Source organism: Lutjanus erythropterus, chromosome 8 (genome assembly GCF_056507025.1).
Source record: "Lutjanus erythropterus isolate fLutEry1 chromosome 8, fLutEry1.hap2, whole genome shotgun sequence".
NCBI classification, from domain to species: domain Eukaryota; kingdom Metazoa; phylum Chordata; class Actinopteri; order Lutjaniformes; family Lutjanidae; genus Lutjanus; species Lutjanus erythropterus.
This window is the reverse complement of record NC_139324.1, coordinates 19,723,113-19,748,412: the sequence shown is the minus strand read 5'-3', so window position 1 is coordinate 19,748,412 and position 25,300 is coordinate 19,723,113. Positions and strand designations below refer to the sequence as shown.

Sequence of the window (25,300 nt, the reverse complement as noted above, 5' to 3'; positions counted from 1 at the left end):
CACATCATGGGGTATACATGGACAACACAGAGATCACAGGGTATACAAACACCACATATACAACACAGAATGCATATACCTATACATGCATATACACCAAGTTATATACGTACAGCACTGTGAGTACGCACAAGACAGACGGCTGTGTACCACCCACACCACGTGGTATATAACACACACATAGATCATGGGGTATATACGCACATTTTTCGTACTAAAGAGATAATTTTGACGTGATGTGATCGTTTAGTAGTCCTGTCCTCTCTTCTTCAGGGTCTCCATAGAGACAGCAGTATTGACAGTCTGTCCACCGCCTCTGCACTGAGAGCCATGGAGCCGGTCAGCACACGCGCACACACACACACACACACACACACACACACACACCAAACACACACACACACACACACACACACACACACACACACACACACACACACGTTTGTTACATAAAGCTAATAATGTAAATGATAATGTTCAAGTTGTCTTGATGTAAAGCCTTTCTCTGTGTGTCTCCCTGTCTGTCCAGGTGTCAGACCTCCTCAGAGAGCAGCTCTTCCTCCGATCGGAGCTCAGCGACGGCTGTCATGCCCCGTCCACCAACCCCTCCTCCCGATCCTCCAGTCCAGTCCGAGGAGAAAGAGGAGATCGTGAGCAGAGAGGAGGCGTGTACCGGGCGTCAATTAACATAACCCCCGTCCTTCCTCCTCGACCAAACACACACACTGAGGAAGAGGAGGAGCAGGAGGAGGGACAGAGGGACAGAGGGGGAGGAGGAGGAGGAGAAGAAATACCAGAGGTGGAGGGAGCAGTAGGAGGAGTCAAAGTGGAAAACCTGCAGCAGCTCATTAAAGAGGTAACAGTCTGTCAACGTGTTTACTCTATAGTTAATTAAGTTTTAAAGAGTCATCTCTTAACTAATCTAACTGTTAGCAAAAAAGCAATCAGTGTTTTCCTTTAAACGAAAGGACGTGAGTCCTGTTTTACCAGTTCTGTCTCTGTTATTTTCCAGATTCGAGAGAGCGTGGCGCAGGAGGTCCGGAGGGAGATCTACGGTGAGCTGCTGGCTACCATGTCGCCACGGCGATCACCACTGCCTGCAAGGCAACACCCCCTGTAGTGATGGCGACAGCATCTCTGCAACGGCACCCCTTTCATCTCCAACCTTAGTAACCACAACCTGCGCAGCAACACTGTCTGTCTGCAACACTGTATAGCTGAGTAACACTGTATGTCTGTAACACTGATGATGAAATGAACACACCACCTACATGTGATAAACCTCGCCCACCCCACCTGTGGACTTGCCCTGCTTTGGTGAGAGGGGGAGGGCGGGGCTTCAGATGGGACATAGAGCATGATGAGGACATTTACATGTGTGGTTAGTCCTTGTGTGCTGGTGTGATGCATGCTGGGAACACCAGTCTGGACCAGCCTGTAAGCCATCGGCGATGTCTTTTCCTCACATCTCCTGTTTCCTTTTCCTAACGACGCCTAAAACTACTACCACTGCCACTAATTAGTTAGTACTATGTCTAGTACGGCTAACGCTACCACCACTACTAGTAACCACATCAAGACAGTAACAGAAATCGTGTCTTGATGATAATAATAAATAATCAGTTGCTTGTAACTGAAAAAATATTAATCACTGCCATCACTGGGGATAAAACTGTTTAGGACACTGTTGTGAAAAATTCATGAACTGATCAGGGTCAGTTGTAGTCAAAGGAAAATCTTCAGAACTACAGAAAATAAACAGTTAGTTCACCCAAAGGAGAAAAAAAAATGCATGTTGCTTTCCGTCTGTTTTTTAGTCCCAAGTTTTGACATTTCTGCCTACACCCCAGCGCAGTAAAGGTGAATTGAATTTAGTTTGTACCGTGTACAGCAAAGAAAGAATTCCAATAATGTCAACAACAGGGTTTGATTTAATGAAAATCTAAACGTTTCGCATTTAAAATAACATTTTCCATGTTTTAAACAGCACAACTGAAATTTCTTGGTCTTCCATGGTGTTGGGATGGAGGCAGAAATCTCAAAGACCAATATCTCAAAACTTTGAGAAACAAAACTCTGTCTAGAGAGATATCACCAGAGGGGAAGTGTAATTTGGCTAAATTCAGCCTTTAATATGTTACCAGAGCAAAACACAGGGGACCAACTTCTCTTAAACATACTGTAAATGCCTTAATAACGTTTTAACCTAAGCTCGCACACCTTTTATGAAGGGGCTATATTCCATAATCTTCAATAAGAGTAAAGTTACTCATTCCATGCACATTTCACCTTTATGTAAAAGGGTCAGAGAGAGCTTTGATAGAGGAATTATGATCCTACAGCTGTCAACATTCCTTCACCCTCCTCCTCCTCATTATCATCATCATCATCATCATCGTCATTGTGCTTGTGTTCCTCTCGCCTCCTTCACAGTTTAATCCATCAGTGTCTGTGTTTTCTCCATGGACAGTATAAACATGCATTCTTCACCCACTGGTTGCAAAAAGAAGCTAATAGGAAATGACCCTACTTCTCAATTGACCTGTTACCTCAGTGTACAGCTGAGTTTATGCTCTTCAAGTCTTCTTCAATACAATGTGATGTTCTTTTTGCAAATTATGGTCTCTTAATGGATAGAATAGAAGACAAAGCAGGATATGGTTTAGGGTGTGACTATCTGGTGATTGACAAGTCACAGTCCTCGAGGTTCTCAGTAAGATCCAATCAGGATAGAAGTGTAGAAATGCTTATCTTCCCCAGCTCCACCCTCTCGTCCAAATATAGTCACTTCTGGCTTCAAAAAAAACAAGATGGTGAAGGCCATAATGTCAAAATCAGGGCTTCAAAACAGTAGTCTACAAACCACTGGGTGACGTCATGGTGGGATTGGTTTTCTTTGATGTCCCCTGCTGGTCAGTGAGCTGTACTGTAAGCAGGCCTGTGGGACTTTTGAGTTGCTTTGTGCAGCCCTCAGCAGCTGGTCTTCAACATGTAGCTAACTGCTAAAATCAGAATCTCCTCTTTCTATATTTCTATATTTCTATATTTATACACCTGCTCAACAAAAAACTTAAAAAAACTTATACGATACAACATGCAACATATGGGCACACATAAATCAGACAGGTCTGGAGTTGTAAGTTGAGTTGTTGTCCGTGTTGGTTGAACTAGGCTAGCGGCTTCCCCTTAGTTCCAGTCTTTGTGCTAAGCTTAGCTAAACATGTCCTGGATGCAAGGATTTCACAAAATGTGGGACTGTTCCTTTAAACATAGATAGTTTGGGTTATTTAATGTAGGGTCATATGAGGAACTTTTCAATCATCAGTGTATTAATTACAATAGATGGCAGTCAGCACACCCACTTTTAGTGTCTTGACCGCCATCTACTGTATGTAACACACTGACTATTAAAGTACCTCATACAACCCCACATCAAATAACACTCACAGTCTTTGGTTTGTGTGTGTGCTGGTTGTTACTGAGCAGGTGATGAAGTTAGTGGGCGATGTCATGAGGTACTGTGGAGGTCAGGCTCAGAGGTCAAAGGTTACTCTGCAGCAGCAGGTTTCAGTAAGTTGTCAAGCCGGCAGTGATAATGACGTTGATGATGATGCGATGAACAGTCAGAGGGAGGAGCTTAGCCATCATGGGTGAGCGTAGTTGCGTTAGCGTGTCCCCTGCTTTAGCATGTTAGCTTCACACTGTGTGATGACGAATCTCTGTGCAATAATATGAACGTACATATTAATTACTGTTGTAAATAAATCAGAGTTGCAAGGAGAAGTCAGTTAATCGATAAGCTGTCAACTTTTAAATTCATCATCAAGAAGTTTGACAGTTAATTAATCATTTTCAGTTTGTTTTTGTTTTTTGTTTTTTTTAGAATAAATGTCTACATTCTCTGATGTCCGATTCTCAGCTGTGAATATTTTGTGGTATCTTTAGTCTCTGACAGTAAACTGAATATCTTTTGTTTGGAGACAAAACAACACATTTGAGAACGTCATCTTGTGGAAAAGAGTGTTCAACATTTTTCACCACTTTATAGACCAAATAACTGATAGATGAATCGAGAAAATGATCAACAGGTTAATCGATAATGAACATAATTGTTAGTTGCAGCCCTAAAATCAGAAAATCACTGCTAACATTTCAGATGTGGTCAGTTATGCTGCACCACTTCGGCACAAACTGTCTACCTGCATGTCTGATAAAAAAAAAAAAAAAAAAAAAATCTGCAACTCGCTGCTTTTATTCAGAGAAACTTTTTTCTTCCTTTTCACACAGAATCCACAGAACCAACTGATCACTGAACAATTTATTACTAGTTACGAATTGTTGAACTTCTGTTGATGTTATCATTAAAGCCTGTTCGTAGTGTCTGTGTGCTCCCTCACAGGTTCCCTTACACACCACCAGTTATTGAGGACAGAAACCTTTTAACCTTAGAGTAGCTGTGGTGACTCAGCAGCCGCCATAGTTGAGTGTGATTGGCTGGGACACCTGTCAGTCAAGACAAACACTCCTAAATACCTCTTTTTTTTATCGTCACGGAACAATGATTCTGGAAATTTCCACACAGACTCACTTTAGAATTTAAATTGTCTACTGAAAAGCTGAACTTTTGGGGAAAATGTATTGACTTGAGTTTTGTGGATGTTTGTCCTGGATGTTTGGGAACAATATACGGTAAAGAGATTTCAAGTTCCAGGGTCCACTTCTTAATGATTCTGAGCTTTCAGCCAGTCTTTATTCAGCTACTGGAGCTAGATCAAGTGTCATTATGTGACCTAAATGTGAACCTTCAATCATATGAATGCTCTAAATCATCACTCATTACTAAATGGACCTTGTGACCTGCAGTTCTCTTCACCATTTATTTTTGTGTTTTAAAAAAGATGTTTTTTTTTTTTCTCATGTTCACTGATCACAAACTCTGCTCTGCTGGACCAACACTCACTGTGAGCTCTTGAGACTCTATCTGCTTTTTTTTTTTTTTTTTTTTTTTACTGATCAAGAATCCTTCACAAACTTCTAATTACACTTCACTGTCTGACTGTTGGTGTCTATTAATTTTCTATTGATGTGTATTAATGATAATGTGTATTTTTTATTGATGTCTTGTCAGCAGGATGCAGGGGAGGGATCACTATGTAGAGATGAGAATAATAAAGATGTATTTATTTTCAGTACAGATGAGCGTCGCCTCACTTCTGATACTCTGTGTGTGTGTGTGTGTGTGTGTGTGTGTACAAGAATAATCTAAGTAAGATAATGTATAAGAAGTACACAGAGCTCATACCTCTGCCAGGGCTCCACCAGTGGTGAAAAACAGCTAAGAACATTTACTAGTAAAAGCACTGCACGCTTACAATTGTGAAGTTCTTATACTGTACTTTAATTTATAGTTGCACTCTAGCCTGGCATCTAATTTGAAAATGCATCATGAATTATCTGCCAGAGCAAATGAAAACATGAGGTTGACTGGTTTGTCTGGTTCTCAGTCTAGTTGCACTCCACTTTTCAGATGTACACTTTTTAAAAAAAATCTTTATTTTAGAAAAGGAGTTTATCCTACAAGACATACATCAGGAAAACTTTTATTAGGAAAAAGTTTGTCGACTGTCCAAAGATTTATTTATTTTTTTAACAGACTTTGCACTTTTTGTTAAATTATTGAATTTAGGGCAGGGGTTTATCTTGCAAGACATATCAGGACAAGGCAGTTTTATTTTTATTTTTACAGACTTTGTACATTTCAGGAGAGGTAATGTGTGCACAAGAACAATGAAAAGCATGCCAGGCTGAATTTGGAAATAATATTAAGTGAGGTTCTATAGAATAAAATTACATTTCATGGTCATTCATTCAATACCACCACAAAATCTGGCTAGAAAGTCATATTGGTGGGTCTATCTTGACCCACTTGGTCCAGGATTTAATGAATGCATTTTTCTTGAGATGGAGAGAAAGAGTTATCTTTTCCAAAACATAAATGCCCTTTACTATATCTAAGTAATCTGAGGGGGAATTCTAAAAACATCTGTCCTATTATTTTGTGGGTTACAATTTTACATACATAACTAATGAGAATCTTACAAGATATAATTGTTGCAGAATTGAAATGTTACAGAATAAACTACACTTCAACTGATATTTCAACTTATTTTAGTGCATGAACTTCAACTGGGAATCTTCAGTGTTTTTCAGCACTTTCATTTCAACTGATACTTATTCAGTCCTGCTAACATTTACACTGAAATGTCAACACTTTTCAGTATTTAATTGCTAATATTTTATTCTGCTCTTATTTTATACACATTTAATATTCATCCTCTCTAAGTTTCTCTATGTATCTATTCTTTTTTTGTCATTATCCTATGTAACACTCTTATTTCTTTTCTTTTTTTGCATTTGTACTTTGCAACTCATATATATATCTATGCCACTACTTAGCCTGTTTCAGAATGAAACTTTTTAACATGTTCAAACTACAAAATTGATGCAGGAAGCACAACTGAATTTTCTTTAGAACATTTAGAACACAACATCCTTGGAGGAGGTATTTATCACCACGGGAGGGCGATACAAAAACTGCCTCTCTGTACAAATACTCGAACGTTTATTGTGAAATCCGGAAGCTGTCTGTGACCCGGAAGTGTTTTAGTTGATCGTAGGAAGTTTTCCGCCAGAAGAACGACACAGATTTAACGGAGGGACAAAAAGTCGTAGATCTGAAAGGTAAGAAGATAATGAATAAGTAAGAAGTCAGAGTGTCTCTTCAGAGGCGGACAAGAGAGTCCCAGCAAATAACTAGCAGCGAATAGCTAAAGAGCTGGAAATAAAATAGGATTAGCAGCCTAGCTAACTTTAGCTCATCCAAACACACATGGCAATAAAACTGAGACGTTCGCTGGAAAAAGTTTTGTACTTTCAGTTCATATTGTTCATTTATTAACCTTTCCAAAGTAACCTTAAATGACTACTTTAAACGGTCTCATTTGTTTTGTTTGTGTTTAATCTAACATACGATCATTTGACTTGTGTTAGCTGTGTTAGCTTTTCCTCTACGTCTGTGACACATCTAAATAAGCTCTTTAGTTACTTAGGTAGTGTTTCCTGAAGCTCCTAACAATAATACCGGAGCCCCATAGATAATTTGGAACAGATTGTTGTCAGAGCAGCAAGTCTGTGAACCCAATCCATCAAAAGTGAAGTACTACACTGTCGTGACCTTTCAAGATGAAGATAAGAGCTTGTTAAGTATGCAGAAACATTAAAGATCTTTTTGAAGTAAAGATCACACTTACACATTTCCTGCTGTTAGATACACTCGCCAGAGCACCGTGTGAGTATTAATCTAGCACTGAAAATTGTCTCCAAACATTTGTTGTTTGAGCAACATTTGATTAAAAACTACAGCAGCCAGCTGTTTAAGGAGACTACACAGCCTTATGTAAAAGTGAAACAATATATTTGAGCCATTTTTAAAAATTTACATTTTAAGTAGGACTCAGTGGGTTTTGACTGAGAGCCACAGACGGGGTAGGGAAGTCAGATAGTATTCAGAGATGGACACGTTGGTTTTGGTCTTTTTTGGGGATTAGACAAAGATAAGCTCAAATGTGAAATATTGCTTATAAAACGTCTTTTTGTTCATCAACCTAGTCTTTCTTCTTTTCTTGACAAATTTGTTGATATATGATGGCTGTTGCTGTACTTAATATATATATATCATGATTGCGTTTGTCTGTTTTGTCAGGTATGGACTCTCCAGGCAGAAGTCCGAGTCTCAGTCCTGCTCAGAGAGACCACAGTGGTGAGTAAAACCTGCTGTAACTATTTTCTGCTGTTGAAGTAACTGTATCAGTGTTAATAACTGTAGTTCTGATATTTATCTGATAACCCTGCTCCGCACCTCTGTCTTCAGGACCTTCAGAAGACGAGTCCAGTCCAGTGACAGAGAGGCCCGAACAGACCAGCTCGGTTGAGAGAAACCCCAAAGAGAGGCCTTCCCCTCAGGCCAGCCCTGCAGACAGCCCCCGAGCCAGGAGCCCTACGGGCAGCCCCCGAGCCAAGAGCCCTGCTGGCAGCCCCAACTCCAGGAGCCCTGCAGGCAGCCCTGACTCCAGGAGCTCTGCATCCAGCAGCTCAGACAGCAGCAGCAGTGATGATGAGGATGAACATCACGGGGCATTGAGGAAGATTAGGAGCAGTGTGGCTCAGATCAAAGTAAGCAAAGGACAAATGTGAATGTTACTCACATTTAATGTGTTTACATGCACTGATTACTGCCAACCTTCTGCTGTTAAAGGACACGTAGCAGGAGAAATCTGTTGTCTACAATCAGGTTCAGGGATAGAAAAATGTCTGCTGCTAAAACAAATTTTTACTTCTTTTGGCCATGTATACATTTACACTTGAACATGTGCAGGAATAATATGTCTGAAAAGGAAAATGTTGCTGTGACAGCAGTGTGCGAAAAGTATCATAAGCAATAATGTTTAGCAATGGGAGTGATCCAATATTGGTATCGGTGCCCACTATAATAAGTGGTGCAAATTGACAACTGAATAGTGCTATATGTATAATTCAACTCGCTATTTACATTTGCGTTTTTTACATTGGTCTTAAATGCACCAGAAAGAGAGTTTATTGTTGCATCTCATTCCAAAGGAGTCAAATACAGATGTTTTTGGATGGTTAGCATCCTGACTCTGCAGATGCAGCTACACATCAAAGTGGGTCATAAATAATGACTGAAAGAGATGATCTTTCTGAGTCCACACCTTTTTTTTTTTTTAAGAAAAGTGTTGCATAATATCCTTTTTGTGAATCGTTATTGGCTCATTCAAGAATTCAGATTCAAGACTGGATGATGCTGGGGTTGTTTTGAGTTGTGCAGAAGAGAGAGGACGATTTAGCATATTCAGACTCCAGACATATCAGGCCTCACTAAACATTTTGCGATCCTGAATAACTGGTCTCTCAAACTTGGCAGTTCTGCAGTATGTTTCCATGGCAACAGAGCATGGCTTGACATCAAGACATGTTTGTGAGATAGAGAAGCAAGCGACCAAGCAAAGTTAACCGGGCTGTTTCATGAAACAGACCAGTGACAAGTGAGAAAAATACTGAATAGACACAGCATGTTGAGTGACAGAATCACAAATAGAAGAGAACAGTAAGTGTGTCCCTTACTGTCCTCTTAGACATGAACTCCCCAGGTACCCACAAGCTCTTGCTCTACCCAGTCTGACTCTAAGTTGAACTGAAGCTGCTGTGTTGTCCCTGTTATTCAGCTAAACTCAGACTTTTTAAAATGGTATCACTGGGCCTTTTCCACTGGTTCTTTTGGGCACACTGAGCCAAACATACTGCGCAAAATTGCATTTCCATTATCACTTTAAGCATGCCGACCCATGCCCAAGATAGACCTACTCTGGAGGGGGGCCAAAGCGAACCTGACCCTCCTCCAAGCGAGCTGCGGTGACGTCTCACCTGCCGCAGCCAACCTGTGACAACCTTCCTCTCTTTCCCCTCGAACAAGCGCATTGTAATACTCAGCTCATGTGTGTGCAGGAGAGATGTTTCTTAAAGTCTGTTCAACCTGCAGTACTGTTGTAGCTTCGAACAGAATCTTTATGCCTTGAAATGTTGTTTCTCTCCTTTGACGTGGTTGGTATTTTCAGGTATCTGCATTATTTTACTGTTTCATGTTTGCTTTCAGCTTGTCAGTTACTTTGATGTAACCCCCTCTCAACAAAAACATTTCCTGTTTGTGCTGCTTCGTAATAAAAGTGTTACCTGAAGACGAGCCTCCTCTGTCAAACTGAGTCAAGCCAGGCCAGCTCTGTGTATGGAAAAGGGCCACATGTCTTTCTGTTGTCCAGTTTTGCTTGAGGAATTCATATCCAACTCCATCCTGGATTCACATCTAGATCATTTTAACATGCAAAGACAGAAAAAATACTGCTGACACTCTTTGTTTATTTGTTTTCCAGAGATCAAGGTCCAAGTCCAAGGAACAAGACAGATCTGTGTCCAGAGAGCGAGACAGATCCAGGTCCAGAGAGAAAGACAGATCCAGATCCAGAGGACGTGACAGGTCTGGGTCAAGAGGACGAGACACGTCTGGGTCCAGAGGACGAGACAGATCAAGATCCAGAGGACGAGACAGGTCGGATTCCAGAGGACGAAACAGATCAAGATCCAGAGGAAGAGATCGGTCTGGGTCTAGAGGGCGAGACAGGTCCAGATCCAGAGGACGAGACAGATCCAGGTCTAGAGAGAGAGACCGGGAGCGCTACAACAGAGGACGCTATACTCGGTAACAGACAGACCCACACAGCTTTTGAGTGTCTTGCAGTAATCTTAGTAAGTGACTTTAAAGTAGATGATCAATATGTTAAAAAAAATGTAATTCTGCACACACCTTACACTAAACACGCTCAACATATTCACCAACAAAACAAACAAGCACACAGATTCAGTCCATCATGAATAGGTGTATCATGGCACAAAATTGGCAGAGCCCACACAGACCAGCAGGTCTGTCCTCTCTCCTTACATGCTTCAGCCTTCCCCTCATCCTGAGCAGTGACCAGAGTGAGCACTCTACCTTGTGCAGACACCTTTACATTCAGTATTTGTGGATAAGTTAAAATATCTGGGAAATTATGTACTGGCAAAACATAAATTAACCCTTCACTGTCATGTGCTCCCAGCTGAATGTTTTTAGGGGTCACAACAGGGTCTCAACTGCTACAGTTATGGACCTATTTTGTCTCCCTATCCATTTTTACACCTGTATCAAAAACTCTCTCTGCTCTGCCCAGGGATCGCTATGACGATCGCCGTGATGACAGAGGCGGGCGTTTTGACCGGTGGCCCATTCGTGATTCAGAGTCAGATCACAGGAGACGAGGCCGCTCAGTCTCCCCACCAACAGACAGGGACAAGGCGCCAGAAGCAGCCGCCGAGCCGCCGGTCAAGAAGAAGAAGGAGGAGCTCGACCCGATCCTGACAAGGACTGGTGGTGCTTACATCCCCCCCGCTAAGCTACGCATGATGCAGCAGCAAATCACGGACAAGAGCAGGTAAAAGTGCTTTTAATTATTTATTTTATAGATGCTAAGATTAGACAGCATCCTATTAGTTGTAATTCATTCAACTACAAATCATGCTGGTGACTTTCAAATCATCCTTCAGTATGTAAATGGATTTTATTTTCAGTGATGAAAATTTCTGAATGTAGACTTGAAATTTGAGACTTGCTCCAGATAGTTAATCCGTCATAGTAAACATTTATTTACCTCATTATGAAGACCTTTATTTTTTTGTCAAAATAGAGCCATTGTTATATGGTACAACAGTTGAGCATGGTGCATTCAATGATGCTCTGACATCTGACATTTGAATGCTTTTATGTGGTAAAATACAATCTAGAGAACTAACTGAAAGCAAACATGAACATTGTGAAAATAACAATGTAAATATGGTAATTAAATCTTACCAACACTTGAATGCACCATCCTGGCAAACATTCCCTGTACCCAACTGAATAAAACAAAACAACAGCGAAACTCTGAGCAGCCCTTTTAATTGAATTTGTAGCTGGGACTCGGTTTTGATTCCAGACCTGGAATGTGTTCCTGAAATTTTGACTGCGTGTTTAAATTACTTTATATAATCTGTGTGCATTGTTACTAATGCCCCCTCCCCTGTGCAGCCTGGCTTATCAGAGGATGAGCTGGGAAGCATTGAAGAAGTCCATCAATGGTCTGATCAACAAAGTGAACGTGTCGAACATCGTCAACATCATCCAGGAGCTGCTGCAGGAGAACATCGTCAGGGGGAGGTGAACAATAACACACCAACAAACAACTTCACAGAAGACTCAGTATTCAACTAAAAAAACTCTTTGAGAGCAAAACTGAGATTTCTTGGCAGCTACTTCATAAAAATCATATTACGCGAGGGTGTAGTGTTAGAAATGATGTTACACTGAAAGTGAAACTGAGTTTGTTTGAGCTGTTTCAGATGAGTAGGGAAATGCATGCAGTGATGTAGATTGATAGGTAAACACAAACATAGCACAATCAAAGGCTAGCAGACATTTTTGGACACCTATCAGCTGATTTGTTGTCTTTGTTAAACTCACACTTCCTGATTAGTGAGACTGATTAATGGGAATTAAACTGAAAAAGCGCAAAAGTGTAAAGGTTATGTGTTGCCTGACTTACTGTGTCTCTGACTAGCCTTGCGACTGTCTACTGGTTTCTCTGTCAGGGGTCTGCTGGCTCGCTCTGTGCTGCAGGCTCAGGGAGCGTCTCCAATCTTCACTCATGTTTATGCCGCTGTCGTTGCCATCATCAACTCCAAGTTCCCTCAGATTGGAGAGCTGATCCTCAAACGCCTCATCCTGACCTTCAGGAAAAGCTACCGCCGCAACCTCAAGGTACCTGCCTGTGTGTCTGTTTATGTGTCTGCATGACCGTTTGTGGCTGTCACAGTGCAGGCAGTGTGGTTATAAGATGTGACTGATGGGGTGGGTGAAAAAATCGATTCTTCTCTTCTGCAAATCTGAATCAATTTACAAAGGACAGAGGTCAACCACAAGTACACAGTGCAGTGTTCAGACATAATAGAATTATCTTTATTTTTTTAAAAGGCAAATGTTTGGGCACATTTTAAGTTTAATAACTCAATAATTGGCTGGGGTGCCTTCTCTTGAATATAATGGAACTATATGATGCTCAGCTTGTGGTGCTCAAAGTGCCAAAAGATACATTTAAAAAAGGAGTGTCACCTGCCACAAGTACCACAGTGCAGAAGGAAACATGCATCTGTTCATGGATGAGAGGCTCATGCTTGTGACAGTGGAGGATGTAAACATTAATGGCATCCTCACCCTTAGCACCACTGAGCTAGCTAGCATGGAGATAAGGTTGACAAGGCAGACATCTCTATGAGTGATATTTCCAGAACTGTATAGCTGACACCAAAATAATCCAGAACCATAAATAGCACTGAAGGCAAGAGGTAAAATGTGAATTTTAGATTTTTGGGTGAACTGTGCCTTTTAAAGTGGCTGTAAAAAATCGACAGATCTGTTTTTCATCACATCAAATTTGTATGACCTGTCTTCTCATTATACATACTAGCAGTATTTAGCTCTGTGAGCAGTTCTATTAGTGATGTATTAACACCAGTCTGTGTTTTGTTTTCCAGCAACAGTGCCTGACAGCCTCAAAGTTTGTGGCTCACCTCATCAACCAGAATGTGGTAGGTCCTGTTGTCTGACTTACATACTGATGGAGCTTTTTAGTATTTATGTTCAGCTGTAATGAAATCTGTTACTTGTCTCTCTCTCTGTCTGCTCTGATGTCGCTTCAGGCCCATGAGGTTTTGTGTCTGGAGATGCTCACTCTGCTGCTGGAGCGTCCGACTGACGACAGCGTGGAGGTCGCCATCTCCTTCCTGAAGGAGTGTGGACTCAAGCTGACTGAGGTGTCCCCGCGAGGAATAAACGGTACACTGTAGCTACAACTGTAAACTTAACTGGAATAGTGCAGATTTTTTGAAGTGGGGCTGTATGGAGTAGCTTTATATAGTCAGTGTATTACCTACAGTAGATGGTGGTTGACACACAGGGTCAGCAGTAAAACATATTTTAGCCACCTAAAAAAGGTTTGCCTAAAAAAAAAATCAACATCATTTGATGTGTATGCTATATTTAGAATAATTTAATAGCTAAACCAATCAACCAAACCAGCCAGACTTCAGTGGCAAAGTCAAGAATTTAACCTTGCAGTAGACAGGTCCTGCTGGTCTTATCCTGCCTCAAATGGTTAGTTTGTTTGTGTTGTTGTGTGACTTTGGTGGTTTAAAAAATTTGTCCAGATTCACAGAAGCCACACAATGAGGCAAACTAACAGATCAAAGCAGCAGTAGACCGGCAATTCCCAAGTTTTGTGTGGCAAAATTGCTGTTTTTGACTAAGGAGTCTGGTTGAGTGAGAGAGATGTCTTATATTGCGGTGGTTTTCCTTCAGAAAAGACTGTCAGACAAACTGGTGAAAGTAGCGCACAATTAAACTGACATTGATTTTTATATTTTCTAAGTGGCTAAAATATGTTTTGTTGCTGATCCTGTCCACAGCAGATTGTTTTAGTTTTAGTTTCTGTGTTGGTGCCCCTCTCTGCTTATTCAACATGGGGGTGTGCAGACCGCCATCTACACCGACGGTCTATTTGTAGCTCATACGCCACTGCTTTAAATAATGCGGACTATCCCTTTAAATACTAAACAGTATTTGTCGGGGACTCTGCTTTTCTAAATGAAAAACATAAAAAAAAAATATATATGAGCATAATTTATCAAGTGTCTACAAGTTCTGCCTGTCTCCCCCTTCAGCCATATTTGAGCGTCTCAGGAACGTCCTTCATGAGTCGGCCATTGATAAGAGGGTCCAGTACATGATCGAGGTGATGTTTGCCATCAGGAAGGATGGTTTCAAAGATCATCCAGTGATCCCAGAGGGCCTGGACCTGGTGGACGAGGAAGACCAGTTCACCCACATGCTGCCATTGGACGACGAGTACAACACAGAGGACGTCCTCAGTAAGAAGCAGAGGGGGAGGAGAAATTCTTCGACACAAAGAAATAAATTATACATGTAGCCCTAACCTCTGTGTGTGTGTTCACCCAGATGTGTTTAAGATGGACCCGGACTTCCTGGAGAACGAGGAGAAATACAAAGCTATTAAAAGAGGTGAGAAAAGACACAAACTTCACATTATAACCGTCCAATCAGCTGTTACCTCCTTCACAGTTTAACCAATCGCCTGTCACATCCTGACAGATATCCTGGATGAGGGCAGCAGCGATTCAGGGGAGGAAGGAGACGGCAGCGACGACGAGGAGGACGAAGAAGATGAGAATGAGGAGGAGGGAGGAGGTGAGACAGATGAGTCGACCTGCTGAATGGAAGGGTCTTTTTTTTTTTTAGGGACATTAAAGGGAAATTACACTTATTTAACTCCTAAGCATGTGAAAACAGTTCTGGAGGAGCTTTGTCAGTGATTTTCAAGATGGGTAGGAGGGAGGAATGCACACCAATTCCTGGAAAGGTGCAGACCATGAAAAAATACAGGTTTGTTTGTTATTGAAGCCTTAACATTTAACACAACAAAAATAACAAAACAATGAAACAATCCCAAATCAGATGAAAAGCAAACACAACAAACAATAGACAAAAGCCATAAAAAATCAGGGGATCATGCTTCAAGCAGAGCCTAATAATTGATATTTCATTCAGATTTTGTAGAAAAGCTACATAGTGATCATTATTTCAATATTGTTCTATGAACTGGATTTTATCACAAGGCACAACTGGCCAAACAGTGTCACTGAGGATTTTAAAGATGCCCTCTCTCTGTCTGTCTGACTCTTAGATGAGAAAGTCACCATCTTTGATCAGACAGAAGTCAACCTGGTTGCTTTCAGAAGAACCATCTACCTCGCCATACAGTCCAGGTACACACGCACACACGCACACACACGCGCACACACGCACACACACACACACACACACACACACACACACACACACACACACACACACACACACTCTTGGATATACTCACTCACACAGTCGGGTATCAGTTGTCTCTTAGGGTGTTGGCAGTTATTTACAGCTCCTTCTGAGTTAATGGACCTGAACTAATATTTAAAGTTGTGTTTAAGGCTCCGTGTTTGTGTGTGTGTGTGTGTGTGTGTGTGTGAGTGTGTGTGTGTGTGTGTGTGTGTGTGTGTGTGTGTGTGTGTGTGAGTGTGCGTGTAGCCTAGTTACCATGGTTTCTTTGAAGCACAGTTCACAGGTTTGGAGAACAGGATGAAACACTGAAACAGATTGGGAAAATTACACACTTACAGAAACACAAACAGTAAAACACACAGTTTCACACACAAGCTGATTTTGACATTCATTGACTGATTGATTGATTGATTGATTGATTGATTGTTTCTGTAGTTTGGACTTTGAGGAGTGTGCTCATAAACTGATCAAGATGGACTTTCCTGAGAGCCAGACGGTGAGTTCACACACACACACACACACACACACACACACACACACACACACACACACACACACACACACACACACACACACAGAAACACTTGGCTGATGTAAAATGGCTTCAGTGACAGAAACCCACACATTAATGAGGATAAAGATGAAATCTTGTCTTTTTTTTCTCCCTCTCCTCTTGAGAGGAGTGTGTTTTTCCTCTGAGTATAAATCTCAAAATACCAGTGTCTCTGAACTTTGGATGAATAAAACAAGATGACGCACAGCACACACACTTTGGTAACTAGAAGTGTTTGAATGACAACAGCTGGACATAAAATCTAGACCTGAATTCAGCAACAGTAATGAAAGAGTAATAATTAAAGGACCAGTATGGAAAACCTCAGTGTTCAAAAATGAGAACTGCAGTCCAGATAGACAGTGTATTAAATAGGTTGAAGCGAGTTGTCTTTCTGGCCCCCTCCTCCCCAGACTAGAAGCTCAGCCAGGTTTCAGGGACACTGACCCTGCATGAGTGCAAGACGAGCGCAACATCTTTGACCAAGACAAGCAATAACAAACACTATTAGTTAGCCGTATATAAGCCTGTAAAGCTAAGCCTGTTTCCTTAAAGCAAAAACCCACTGCCCCAGTACTCTGTCTAAACTGTCCTGATACCCTGTGGGGTGCCTCAGGGTTCAGCTTCACTTGGTCTGCAGCCTTTATTCACTGACAACCATGACTTACACTGCACACTTACTGCTAAAACTGATGACTTTCTGCTCGCCGTAGACCCGATTCTCTGCTCTGCTGCATTCACTGTCATTTGTAATACCTGCTCACTCACTCTCTCTCTTGTCCAATCACTCCATACGTGCACACACACACACACACACACACACACACACACACACACAGTTCTGTCTCTTAAAGGAGCCACACTACTCTTAAAATAAGTCTCTTTCTTTCTTAGTATACATTATCTGTGTGTGTGTGTGTGTGTGTGTGTGTGTGTGTGTGTGTGTGTGAGTGTGAGTGAGTGTGTGTGAGTGAGATAAAAAGCCCTGTAACATTATGTGTCAGAGGACAATGTTTGTGTCTTTGTGAGGACCAACTTGTGTGTTTGACCTTCACACTGATGACGTGTGGCTCTGCGACGCCTCTAAAGATTGAGATGGACAAAGTAGCGTCTCATTTCTAACTCATAACTGTTGATTTTTGTCAGTTAAAATGGCAAATGTCTGTGGCAGATTGGATCAGCAGTGTCAGAGTTAGCTTGCATACTTGTTTTTCAAACTATGTTTTCACTTTTAAAGGTTGAGTCTGTAAGATTTACAGGTGTTTATTGGCAGAAGTATGTTTTAAGTAGTGTATAATAATCACTTGAAAACAAGAACTGTTGTGTTTTTGTTACTTTAGATGAGTCACGCAGAGGGTGCGGGTCTTCTTCTACAGAGTACGCCATGTAATTTACCACTAGATAAATAAACGTTGGTTGGTGTTGCTGTAGTGCTGTGAATATTTTTGATAATGAACTCATTGTTTAGGTAATTCATCAAGTGGAAATGCTCAAAGTATGTTGGTTCCAGCTTGTTTATTGGGAGGATTTGCTGTAGGGATGTTTATGATTAATCATTTATCAATTAATCACCATTAAGAATTTAAATGATTAAAAATTAATTAATTGATAGTCTAGAAATTCCATTAATTGCGCCTCGTTTGACATGGTTTCATCTGGTAGGGGCATCTGCTGAATACATTAATTGATTAATTGATTGTTAGCATTTTCAACTGTTGGATAAGAAAAAAAAGAACACAATTTGCAACCCTAATTTTCTGCCCTAATTTTGCTGATTAATTGTGCTTTAGTTGACTAACAAATAATACTTCATGTTAGAGATGTTTTGGGAGGTGTCACATCTGTCGCACTATGACATTGTCCCCTGCTCATGTCCATGTTTTTTTATGCAGAGGACAAAGTGATTTTAGTGACTTGAGATGAATCATAAATTTAGCTGAATCTGAAGCCACCAAACATGTGAGAGGAAACACCTGCTGTATACAGCAGCACTATAAAAATATACTACTGAAGCCAACTGCGTGTGTGTGTGTCTGTGTGAGTGTGTGTCTGTGTGTGAGGTCAGAACTGATGACCTTGTCAGCCAGACTTTCATCAGCATCAGGACTGAATCACTCAACACAACAGCTGGAACACACACACACACACAAAGATGTTTGTCCTCTGGCACATTCTTCTCACAGTCCCTCACCCAGACACACACTTAGCAGCCGCACCGACTGAGGTGTTTATTGAAGAAAAACACATTTTTATTAAAGCTCTCACATCAAAATCAAGACATCTGAAGACATTTTATGTAAACAAAAAGACAGCTGATATTTTCTGGTCTGACCTATGCCCAGTTTCCCAAGAATCAGTCAAACAGTGTTTGTAGAACTGCTCTTACACGTTTACACACATTTTCCAGCGTACCACTTAGTGAGATCACAGTCACAGCATTATTCTTATCGTCTTCTTCCTGTGGACCGAAGCAACATTGCATCCCTGTAGCTGTGCTGATTTGTTAAATATAAATAAATCACAAAGGGTAGATGTTATAAACCGCACAATTAATTTCTCGATTAATCAATACGTTGTTTGGTCTATAGGAAATAGAAAATTGTGAAAAATGTTAATGTTAGTGTGTTTCCAAAAAAGCCCAAGATTACCTCTTCAGATGTCTAGTTTTGTCCACAACTCAAATGTTTACAGTTAACTGTCACTGCAGTTAAGAAACCAGATAATATCAAAGATTTATTTTTTCAAAATTACAAAAATACTCAAACCAATTAATCGATTATCACAACTAGGAACCTAGGAGTTGCTGATCTACTGCAACCTTGATCTGTTAGTTTGTTTGTGTTGTTGTGTGACTTTGGTGAATCTGAACTAACCTTTTATAACAACAAAGTCAGTAAATAGCATACAAACAAAGTGATCGAGGCAGCGGGAGATCAGGAACTCCTGAGTTCTGAGAAGTAAATTTGCTGATTTTGCCAATAGAGTCTGGTTGAGTGAGAGAAAGAGATATAACAGTGGAAACATAATTCACATAACCCCACTTAAAGCTGGGATCGGTGGTTTGTTTTTGGTGACTTTGGCCTCCTTTGACAGTATTGTAGAATACTCTTAATCCCTGGTCATCAGGGTTTAACACCAGGGAGTAAGACTCAACAATCAACTCTCTTTCTACAGAATTGCTCACTGCACCTTTAACACTGAGTTTTCAGAGAATATCCAATCAGATCACAGCTGATCAACATGATGTGAACTCACATGATGTGTGATTTTTGTATAAATGTTTTCCCTGTATAAATCGGATATTGTATGTTTGTGTGAACAGAAGGAGCTGTGTAACATGATCCTGGACTGCTGCGCTCAACAGAGAACCTATGAGAAGTTCTTTGGTCTCCTGGCTGGGGTGAGACACACACACACACACACACACATGCACACAGATTGTCAGATTGACTGTCTTGTTTTGGCCACAACCTGAAGATGTAAAAAGTACTGTCATATGGGAGTCATGAAACCAGGAAATTTTGACATTTAAGAAGCTGCAATCAGAGAATTTTGACATTTTTTCGTAAAACATTACTTACTACTACCAATTAATCGATAATCAGAGTAGCTAGGGATTAATTTAATACAAAAAACAACTGAAGCACTGATGAACTACATTTAACTACAAACTCAGCAAAGTGAAAGCACTTGTTAACACTTGGTGTGTGTGTGTGTGTGTGTGTGTGTGTGTGTGTGTGTGTGTGTGTGTGTGTGTGTGTGTGTGTGTGTGTGTTTGCGCGCACGCTTATGTGTTTAGAGGTTCTGTCTGCTGAAGAAGGAGTACATGGAGAGTTTTGAGGGGATTTTTTCAGAGCAGTACGACACAATTCACCGACTGGAGACCAACAAACTAAGGAATGTGGCTCGACTGTTCGCTCACCTGCTCTACACAGACTCTGTGCCCTGGAGTGTAAGGACACACACACACACAGAAACACACACACACACACACACACACACACACACACACACACACACACACACACACACACACACACACACACACACACACACACACACACAGCTATTATATCCATTAAATCCATTTCAGCTCGACTAAACTTATTATCTCACATGAAGCTGGTCGTTCTCTCTAGATGATAGTTCTCATGGTACCTCCTCTCTCTCTGTTCTCCCTCTCTTGCTCTCTCTGTGTCTGTGAATGTCTCTCGACCAGGTGTTGGAGTCTATCAGGATGAGTGAAGAGACCACTACGTCATCCAGCAGAATCTTTGTGAAGATCCTTTTCCAGGAGCTCTGTGCCTACATGGGCCTCCCCAAACTCAATCAGAGGCTCAAAGACCCGTACGAAACCACACACACACACACACACACACACACACACACACACACACACACACACACACACACACACACACACACACACACACACACACACACACACACACAGACTGAAACACGTCACTGAGGTTTTCTGTCTATATTTTAGGATTCATGAGTCTGTCATATTGTAATGGACTATAAAATGTGAACAGATGTTTAAACAAAGATAAGTTACATGTAGTAAAAAGTACCAGCTTGGTTTTAGTATGAAGATGAATGTTTTAGGAAAATACAGCAATACTGAGAGGAGAATGTATTAAGAAAATGCTTTATTGGCAGCTAGTTTCAGCTGTTAGATGGTTGGAGGTCTGAACTAACTTGTATGGGAATCATCTTAATTCACAAACTCTGTGTGTGTTTCAGGACTCTGCAGCCGTTCTTTGAAGGTCTCTTTCCTCGAGATAATCCCAGAAACACTCGCTTCGCCATCAACTTCTTTACTTCTATTGGACTGGGAGGACTGACGTAAGGCAGACATGCAAACATACTAGAATAAAAATATCTGTGTGTGTATGTGTATGTGTGTGTGTATGTCCATTTCACACACGTAACACTCTTTCTCTGTTCAGGGACGAGCTGAGGGAACATTTGAAGAACGCTCCCAAGATGATCATGACTCAGAACCAGGAAGTGGAGTCCTCTGACTCCTCCTCGTCCTCTTCATCCTCCTCGTCCTCATCTGACTCCTCTTCCTCAGACTCCTCCAGCGACTCAGATTCAGACTCCTCTGACTCCTCCTCCAGCAGCAGCAGCAGCTCAGGTACATCCATTTTTGTTTAAAGTGGAGTCCAACCGAAAGTGGATTTTTGGGTCTGAGACTGATATTAATTATATCTATATCTAGGCTTCTCAAGGTTTTGTAAGTAATCATTAATATCTTAAACTCATTTTTAAAGGCAGTATAAGAAAGCCAGGATGGGTGAGATGTGGTCATGTTTCTTGGAATCCGACTTCAGCCAGCAGAGTTTTGGATAAGCTGGAGACAGGAGAAGGTTTTTTTTTTTGCTGATGCCAGAGAGCAATGAATTACAGTAATCTAAATGACTGGTTACGGAGACATGGATGAAAATTTCCAGATGTATGGCAGAAAGAAATGGTCTGATCCTTGAAATGTTTCTGGGGTGGATTAAATCATTGATTTGACATGTTTGTCTGAACCGTGCTTAGGATTGAAAATGACACCAAGATTTGTGCAATTCTGCGTTATTGAATGGGACAGAGAACTAAGGCTCTGTGATAATAGATGGTGAAGATCTGACAGTTCTGTTCAAATAAATCAGTAGAACCGGGGGGATGATGGTCTCCTCTCGGTACTGATGACTGTGTTTTGAACCAGGCGAGTGCAGGAAAACCAGGAAAGACTGAGGGAGACTTGCATTAGTTAAGACGTGAAGTAATAAAAGCATGAAAGATCTCCAAAATAAAGACGGGGTTTATTTTTGACATCAACCTCATATGAAAAAGCTACTTTTGTTTTGTTTAACTTAGAAACTGCTGATTTATTAAAGCCACCAGACTCAGTGTAAAACACACTTCATTCAAACGTGACAGAAACAAAATAAAACTCACCAAAGCCATCTTGGTTCACCTTTCCAAACCCTGAATTCACAGAGTTAGATGTGAAAATATAGCAGAGGAATGAGAGGAAGGTCAGACATTAGAGAAGCAGCGGACGTGTACTAAGGACTAACTAAAGATTTTTTTAATATCACAAAATATATAGATAGATATAGATACATCGCCTTTTTCTGGTTAAACAAAAAAGGATTTTGCTATTCCAAAAATGGTCAATCTCTTTCCACAATGTTGTCAGGGACAGTCTGAACCTGTCAGTGTCACTTATAAACAAACACTTCAGTGGACCTACGTTCACGATGTGAAGTTAATAATATTAGTACGTAATTAAAACCCTTTTAAAACACAGTTTACAAAGTGCAGCATTTTGAATAAGCAGGAGACGTACTGGAACTGCTGGCAAATGAAAAGGCCACTGCAGAGGCTGAGACAGAAAAAGATGAAGGTGTGAATGGCACGTTCTAAGTGAAAAGTCAATAATACAGGTCTGATTTTCGCAATATATCCTAGTTGGAAAAAATAGGATTTTATTAATACGTGAACATAGTGTTCACATTTCAAATGAGGATCAAATATAACATCAAGATTCCTGGATTGTGATTTCACTACAGGGATCTAGAGCAGTGTAACCCAAGTCAATATAAAGAGTTTATTCGTGCATAAATTAACCTTCCTGACCATTTCACCATTTTCCCATCGCCCTGTATCACTATATTATCTTCACATGTTATTGAAAACATATACACATATTAAAATTTCAGAAATAAGAAATAAATTAATCAAATTTAAGCTGTGTTAACGGTCATCTCATTGTTTTTATTTCCTCTTATCAATAGAGCATTTTAGCCCAAAGGAGACAGAGTGAGACAAAAACGTGCATTCAGATTAACAGGCTCTTGTTTTTTTCCTCTCATCATTGAAACAATATACACATTTTAAATACTTTATAAATACTTTATAAAAGTAATGTAAATCTTAAATTTGCAGAATTTCCTCCAGTCTTTTATTTGTTTGGGAACCCAAATAAAATCTAAAAATGAAACTAAAATTAATTAAAAAAGGATGCTGAGTGTCGACCAGTCCTTAATAGCAGCTAGGTAGTTGTGGATAGTGTCTAAGTTGCTGAGGTCATTTGGTTTTATTGAAACAAATAGTTGGGTGTTGTCCGTGTAACAATTATAGGGAATACACCAAAAGTGACTTATTATCTGGCCCAGGAGAAGCACATATGAGGAAAAAAGAATAGGACAGAGTAATGAGCTCTGAGGAACCCCATACGACGGTGGACCAGATGAGGACTCCTATTTACCCAAAGATATCAGGAAGTGTCTAGCTGACAGATATGACACAAACCATTGCAGGGCTTTCCCTGAGATACCAACACATCCTTTGATTAGTCAAAATGGTATCAAAGGCAGCGGACACATGACCAAAACAGAGTGCTGGCTGCAGGGATTATTGCAGCTTGTTTGGTGGTTGATGGGTGCAGAGGTCTCCGTCAATTTCAAAATTTCCAAAACAGTTGGCCCCATTAGTCACTTGGACACACAAACATGGAATAATGTGGTCCAGGTTGAAAACGACAGAAGCTACCCTTTAACTATGCCTTGCTGTGAAAGATGGTTGCCTTCCCGCTTCAGGGATTGTGGGTTATGAAGACCTGAACGGTTTCTTTTGGGTGAAATTTCAGGCATCAAGACCGGATGTTAGCTTCCTCTTTAAAAAGATTTTGACATATGAGTGAGTGAGTAGTAGAAGAGTGATTATTTTTTCCCCTTGTCTTCCAGACTCGGACAACAAACACAGGAAGAAGAAGAAGAGAAAAGAACAGAGTGAGGAGAAGAAGAAAAAGCAGAAAGACAAGGACAAGAAGAAGAAGGACAAACCATCTGACAACAAGCGAGCCAGACGCAAGAATGACGAGGACAACGAGGATGACAGTGACAATGACAGGCAGGCGAGGAAGGACAGGAAAGGACGTGCGCGTGAGGTGGAGGAGCGCGAGCGTGCACGTGAGGCGGACGAGCGTGCACGTGAGGGCACCCGCCGGAGCAGACGCGATGAACGATCGGAAGAAAAGGAGCAGCAGGACGAGAGGAGACGAAAAATGGACAGACAAAGAGATGGAGAGAGGGACAGAGACATAGAGAGGGAGAGGGACAGAGACATGGAGAGGGAGAGGGACATAGACAGGGACCGAGAGAGAGACAGAGGGAGGGACAGAGACAGAGTGAGAGAAAGGGAGAATGAGGAGAAGAGGGAACGAGAGAAACCGAGGGACAGAGAGAGGAATAAAGAGAACAGAGACAGGAACAGAGACAGAGAGGACAGGAGGAGGAGATAAAGCAGCAGCAGTAGTGATGGACTGATGACTGACATCTTCTCCCTCTGTCATCCCTCTCTTCTTCACTTCAACTCGTCACTCTGGTGTTTGACATTAGGGACCCGTCTCACTCTCCGTCTGTCTGTATTTTCTATTACTGATTTTTGTTCTTGATGAAATGTGAAGAAAAAAACCCCAAAACATTAAAGTTGTTTCAGATGTTTTTATAATCTGTCTCTACTTCACCTGTTTCCAGCTTCTGACTAGTCACACACTGTTTAATTTTACTGTGATGTCACAGGAAGCTGCTGTCGGTCAGCGACGGTCCTCCACAGCAAAACAACAGCATCTGCCAGTTTCTTTTCAAACACTTACAGGAAGAATATGTTGCAGTTGCATGTGGAAAAATGAGCACCGCAGCCCCAATCGCACATTGGAGCCACAGACTATGTTAAATAGGTTGAGATCCTATTTAATATACGATGTATGGTTGAAGCGAGGTGTTTCCCCCCCGTCCCCTCCTCCCCAGACTTGGGGAAGCTTGGGTTAGCTACAGGAGCTCCGCTTGAGGTACACATTATAGCGATATTGAGTTCTTGACTAGTAAGTTGATCAGCTGTTAATAACTGTCATTTGTCTGTCAATGTAAAGACAAGCCAGTGTCACTGAAAACAAAACCCCACTGCTCTGAAAATACACACTCTGGAGTCGGAGTTAAGACGCTGCCTGTGTCACTGCCTGCCAGACTCCATTAACATGTTGCTCAGTTTAACCGTTATAAATAAACATCTAATATGTCTTAATGATTTCTTAAAACTCATAAAGAGAAACTTGCTTGTTTAGGAAACATTTGGCACTAATT

At 41.0% G+C, this 25,300-nt stretch overlaps 2 protein-coding genes across 2 annotated transcripts in view; both read left to right on the top strand.

The window, feature by feature from the left end:
• itprid2 (ITPR interacting domain containing 2) overlaps positions 1–2,332 on the top strand; it is a 42,320-nt gene extending 39,988 nt beyond the window's left edge. Inside the window, exons 21-23 of the mRNA XM_084724829.1 lie at positions 274–339; positions 530–856; positions 1,013–2,332. Coding sequence (XP_084580955.1) covers positions 274–339; positions 530–856; positions 1,013–1,120 — 501 coding nt within the window. The 3' untranslated portion in view covers positions 1,121–2,332. The remainder of the gene's footprint in view (positions 1–273; positions 340–529; positions 857–1,012) is intronic.
• A 5,432-nt stretch (positions 2,333–7,764) lies between these two features.
• Positions 7,765–24,668, top strand: cwc22 (CWC22 spliceosome associated protein). The gene is made up of 19 exons (XM_084725518.1): positions 7,765–7,819; positions 7,931–8,232; positions 10,005–10,330; positions 10,839–11,099; positions 11,732–11,860; positions 12,292–12,460; positions 13,234–13,287; positions 13,399–13,534; positions 14,419–14,625; positions 14,714–14,776; positions 14,867–14,962; positions 15,459–15,540; positions 16,037–16,097; positions 19,477–19,554; positions 19,954–20,106; positions 20,374–20,501; positions 20,904–21,005; positions 21,110–21,300; positions 23,903–24,668. The coding sequence occupies exons 1-19, from the start codon at positions 7,765–7,767 to the stop codon at positions 24,457–24,459; spliced, it is 3,150 nt and encodes a 1,049-aa protein (XP_084581644.1). The 3' UTR covers positions 24,460–24,668.
• Positions 24,669–25,300: the final 632 nt, after the last annotated feature.

Coding starts and splice junctions, on each gene's coding strand:
- cwc22 (XM_084725518.1), top strand. CDS start 7,765: ATGGACTCTCCAGGCAGAAGTCCGAGTCTCAGTCCTGCTCAGAGAGAC. Junction 7,820..7,930: donor TGCTCAGAGAGACCACAGTG/GTGAGTAAAACC, acceptor CTCTGTCTTCAG/GACCTTCAGAAGACGAGTCC. Junction 13,535..14,418: donor GTCCCCGCGAGGAATAAACG/GTACACTGTAGC, acceptor CTCCCCCTTCAG/CCATATTTGAGCGTCTCAGG.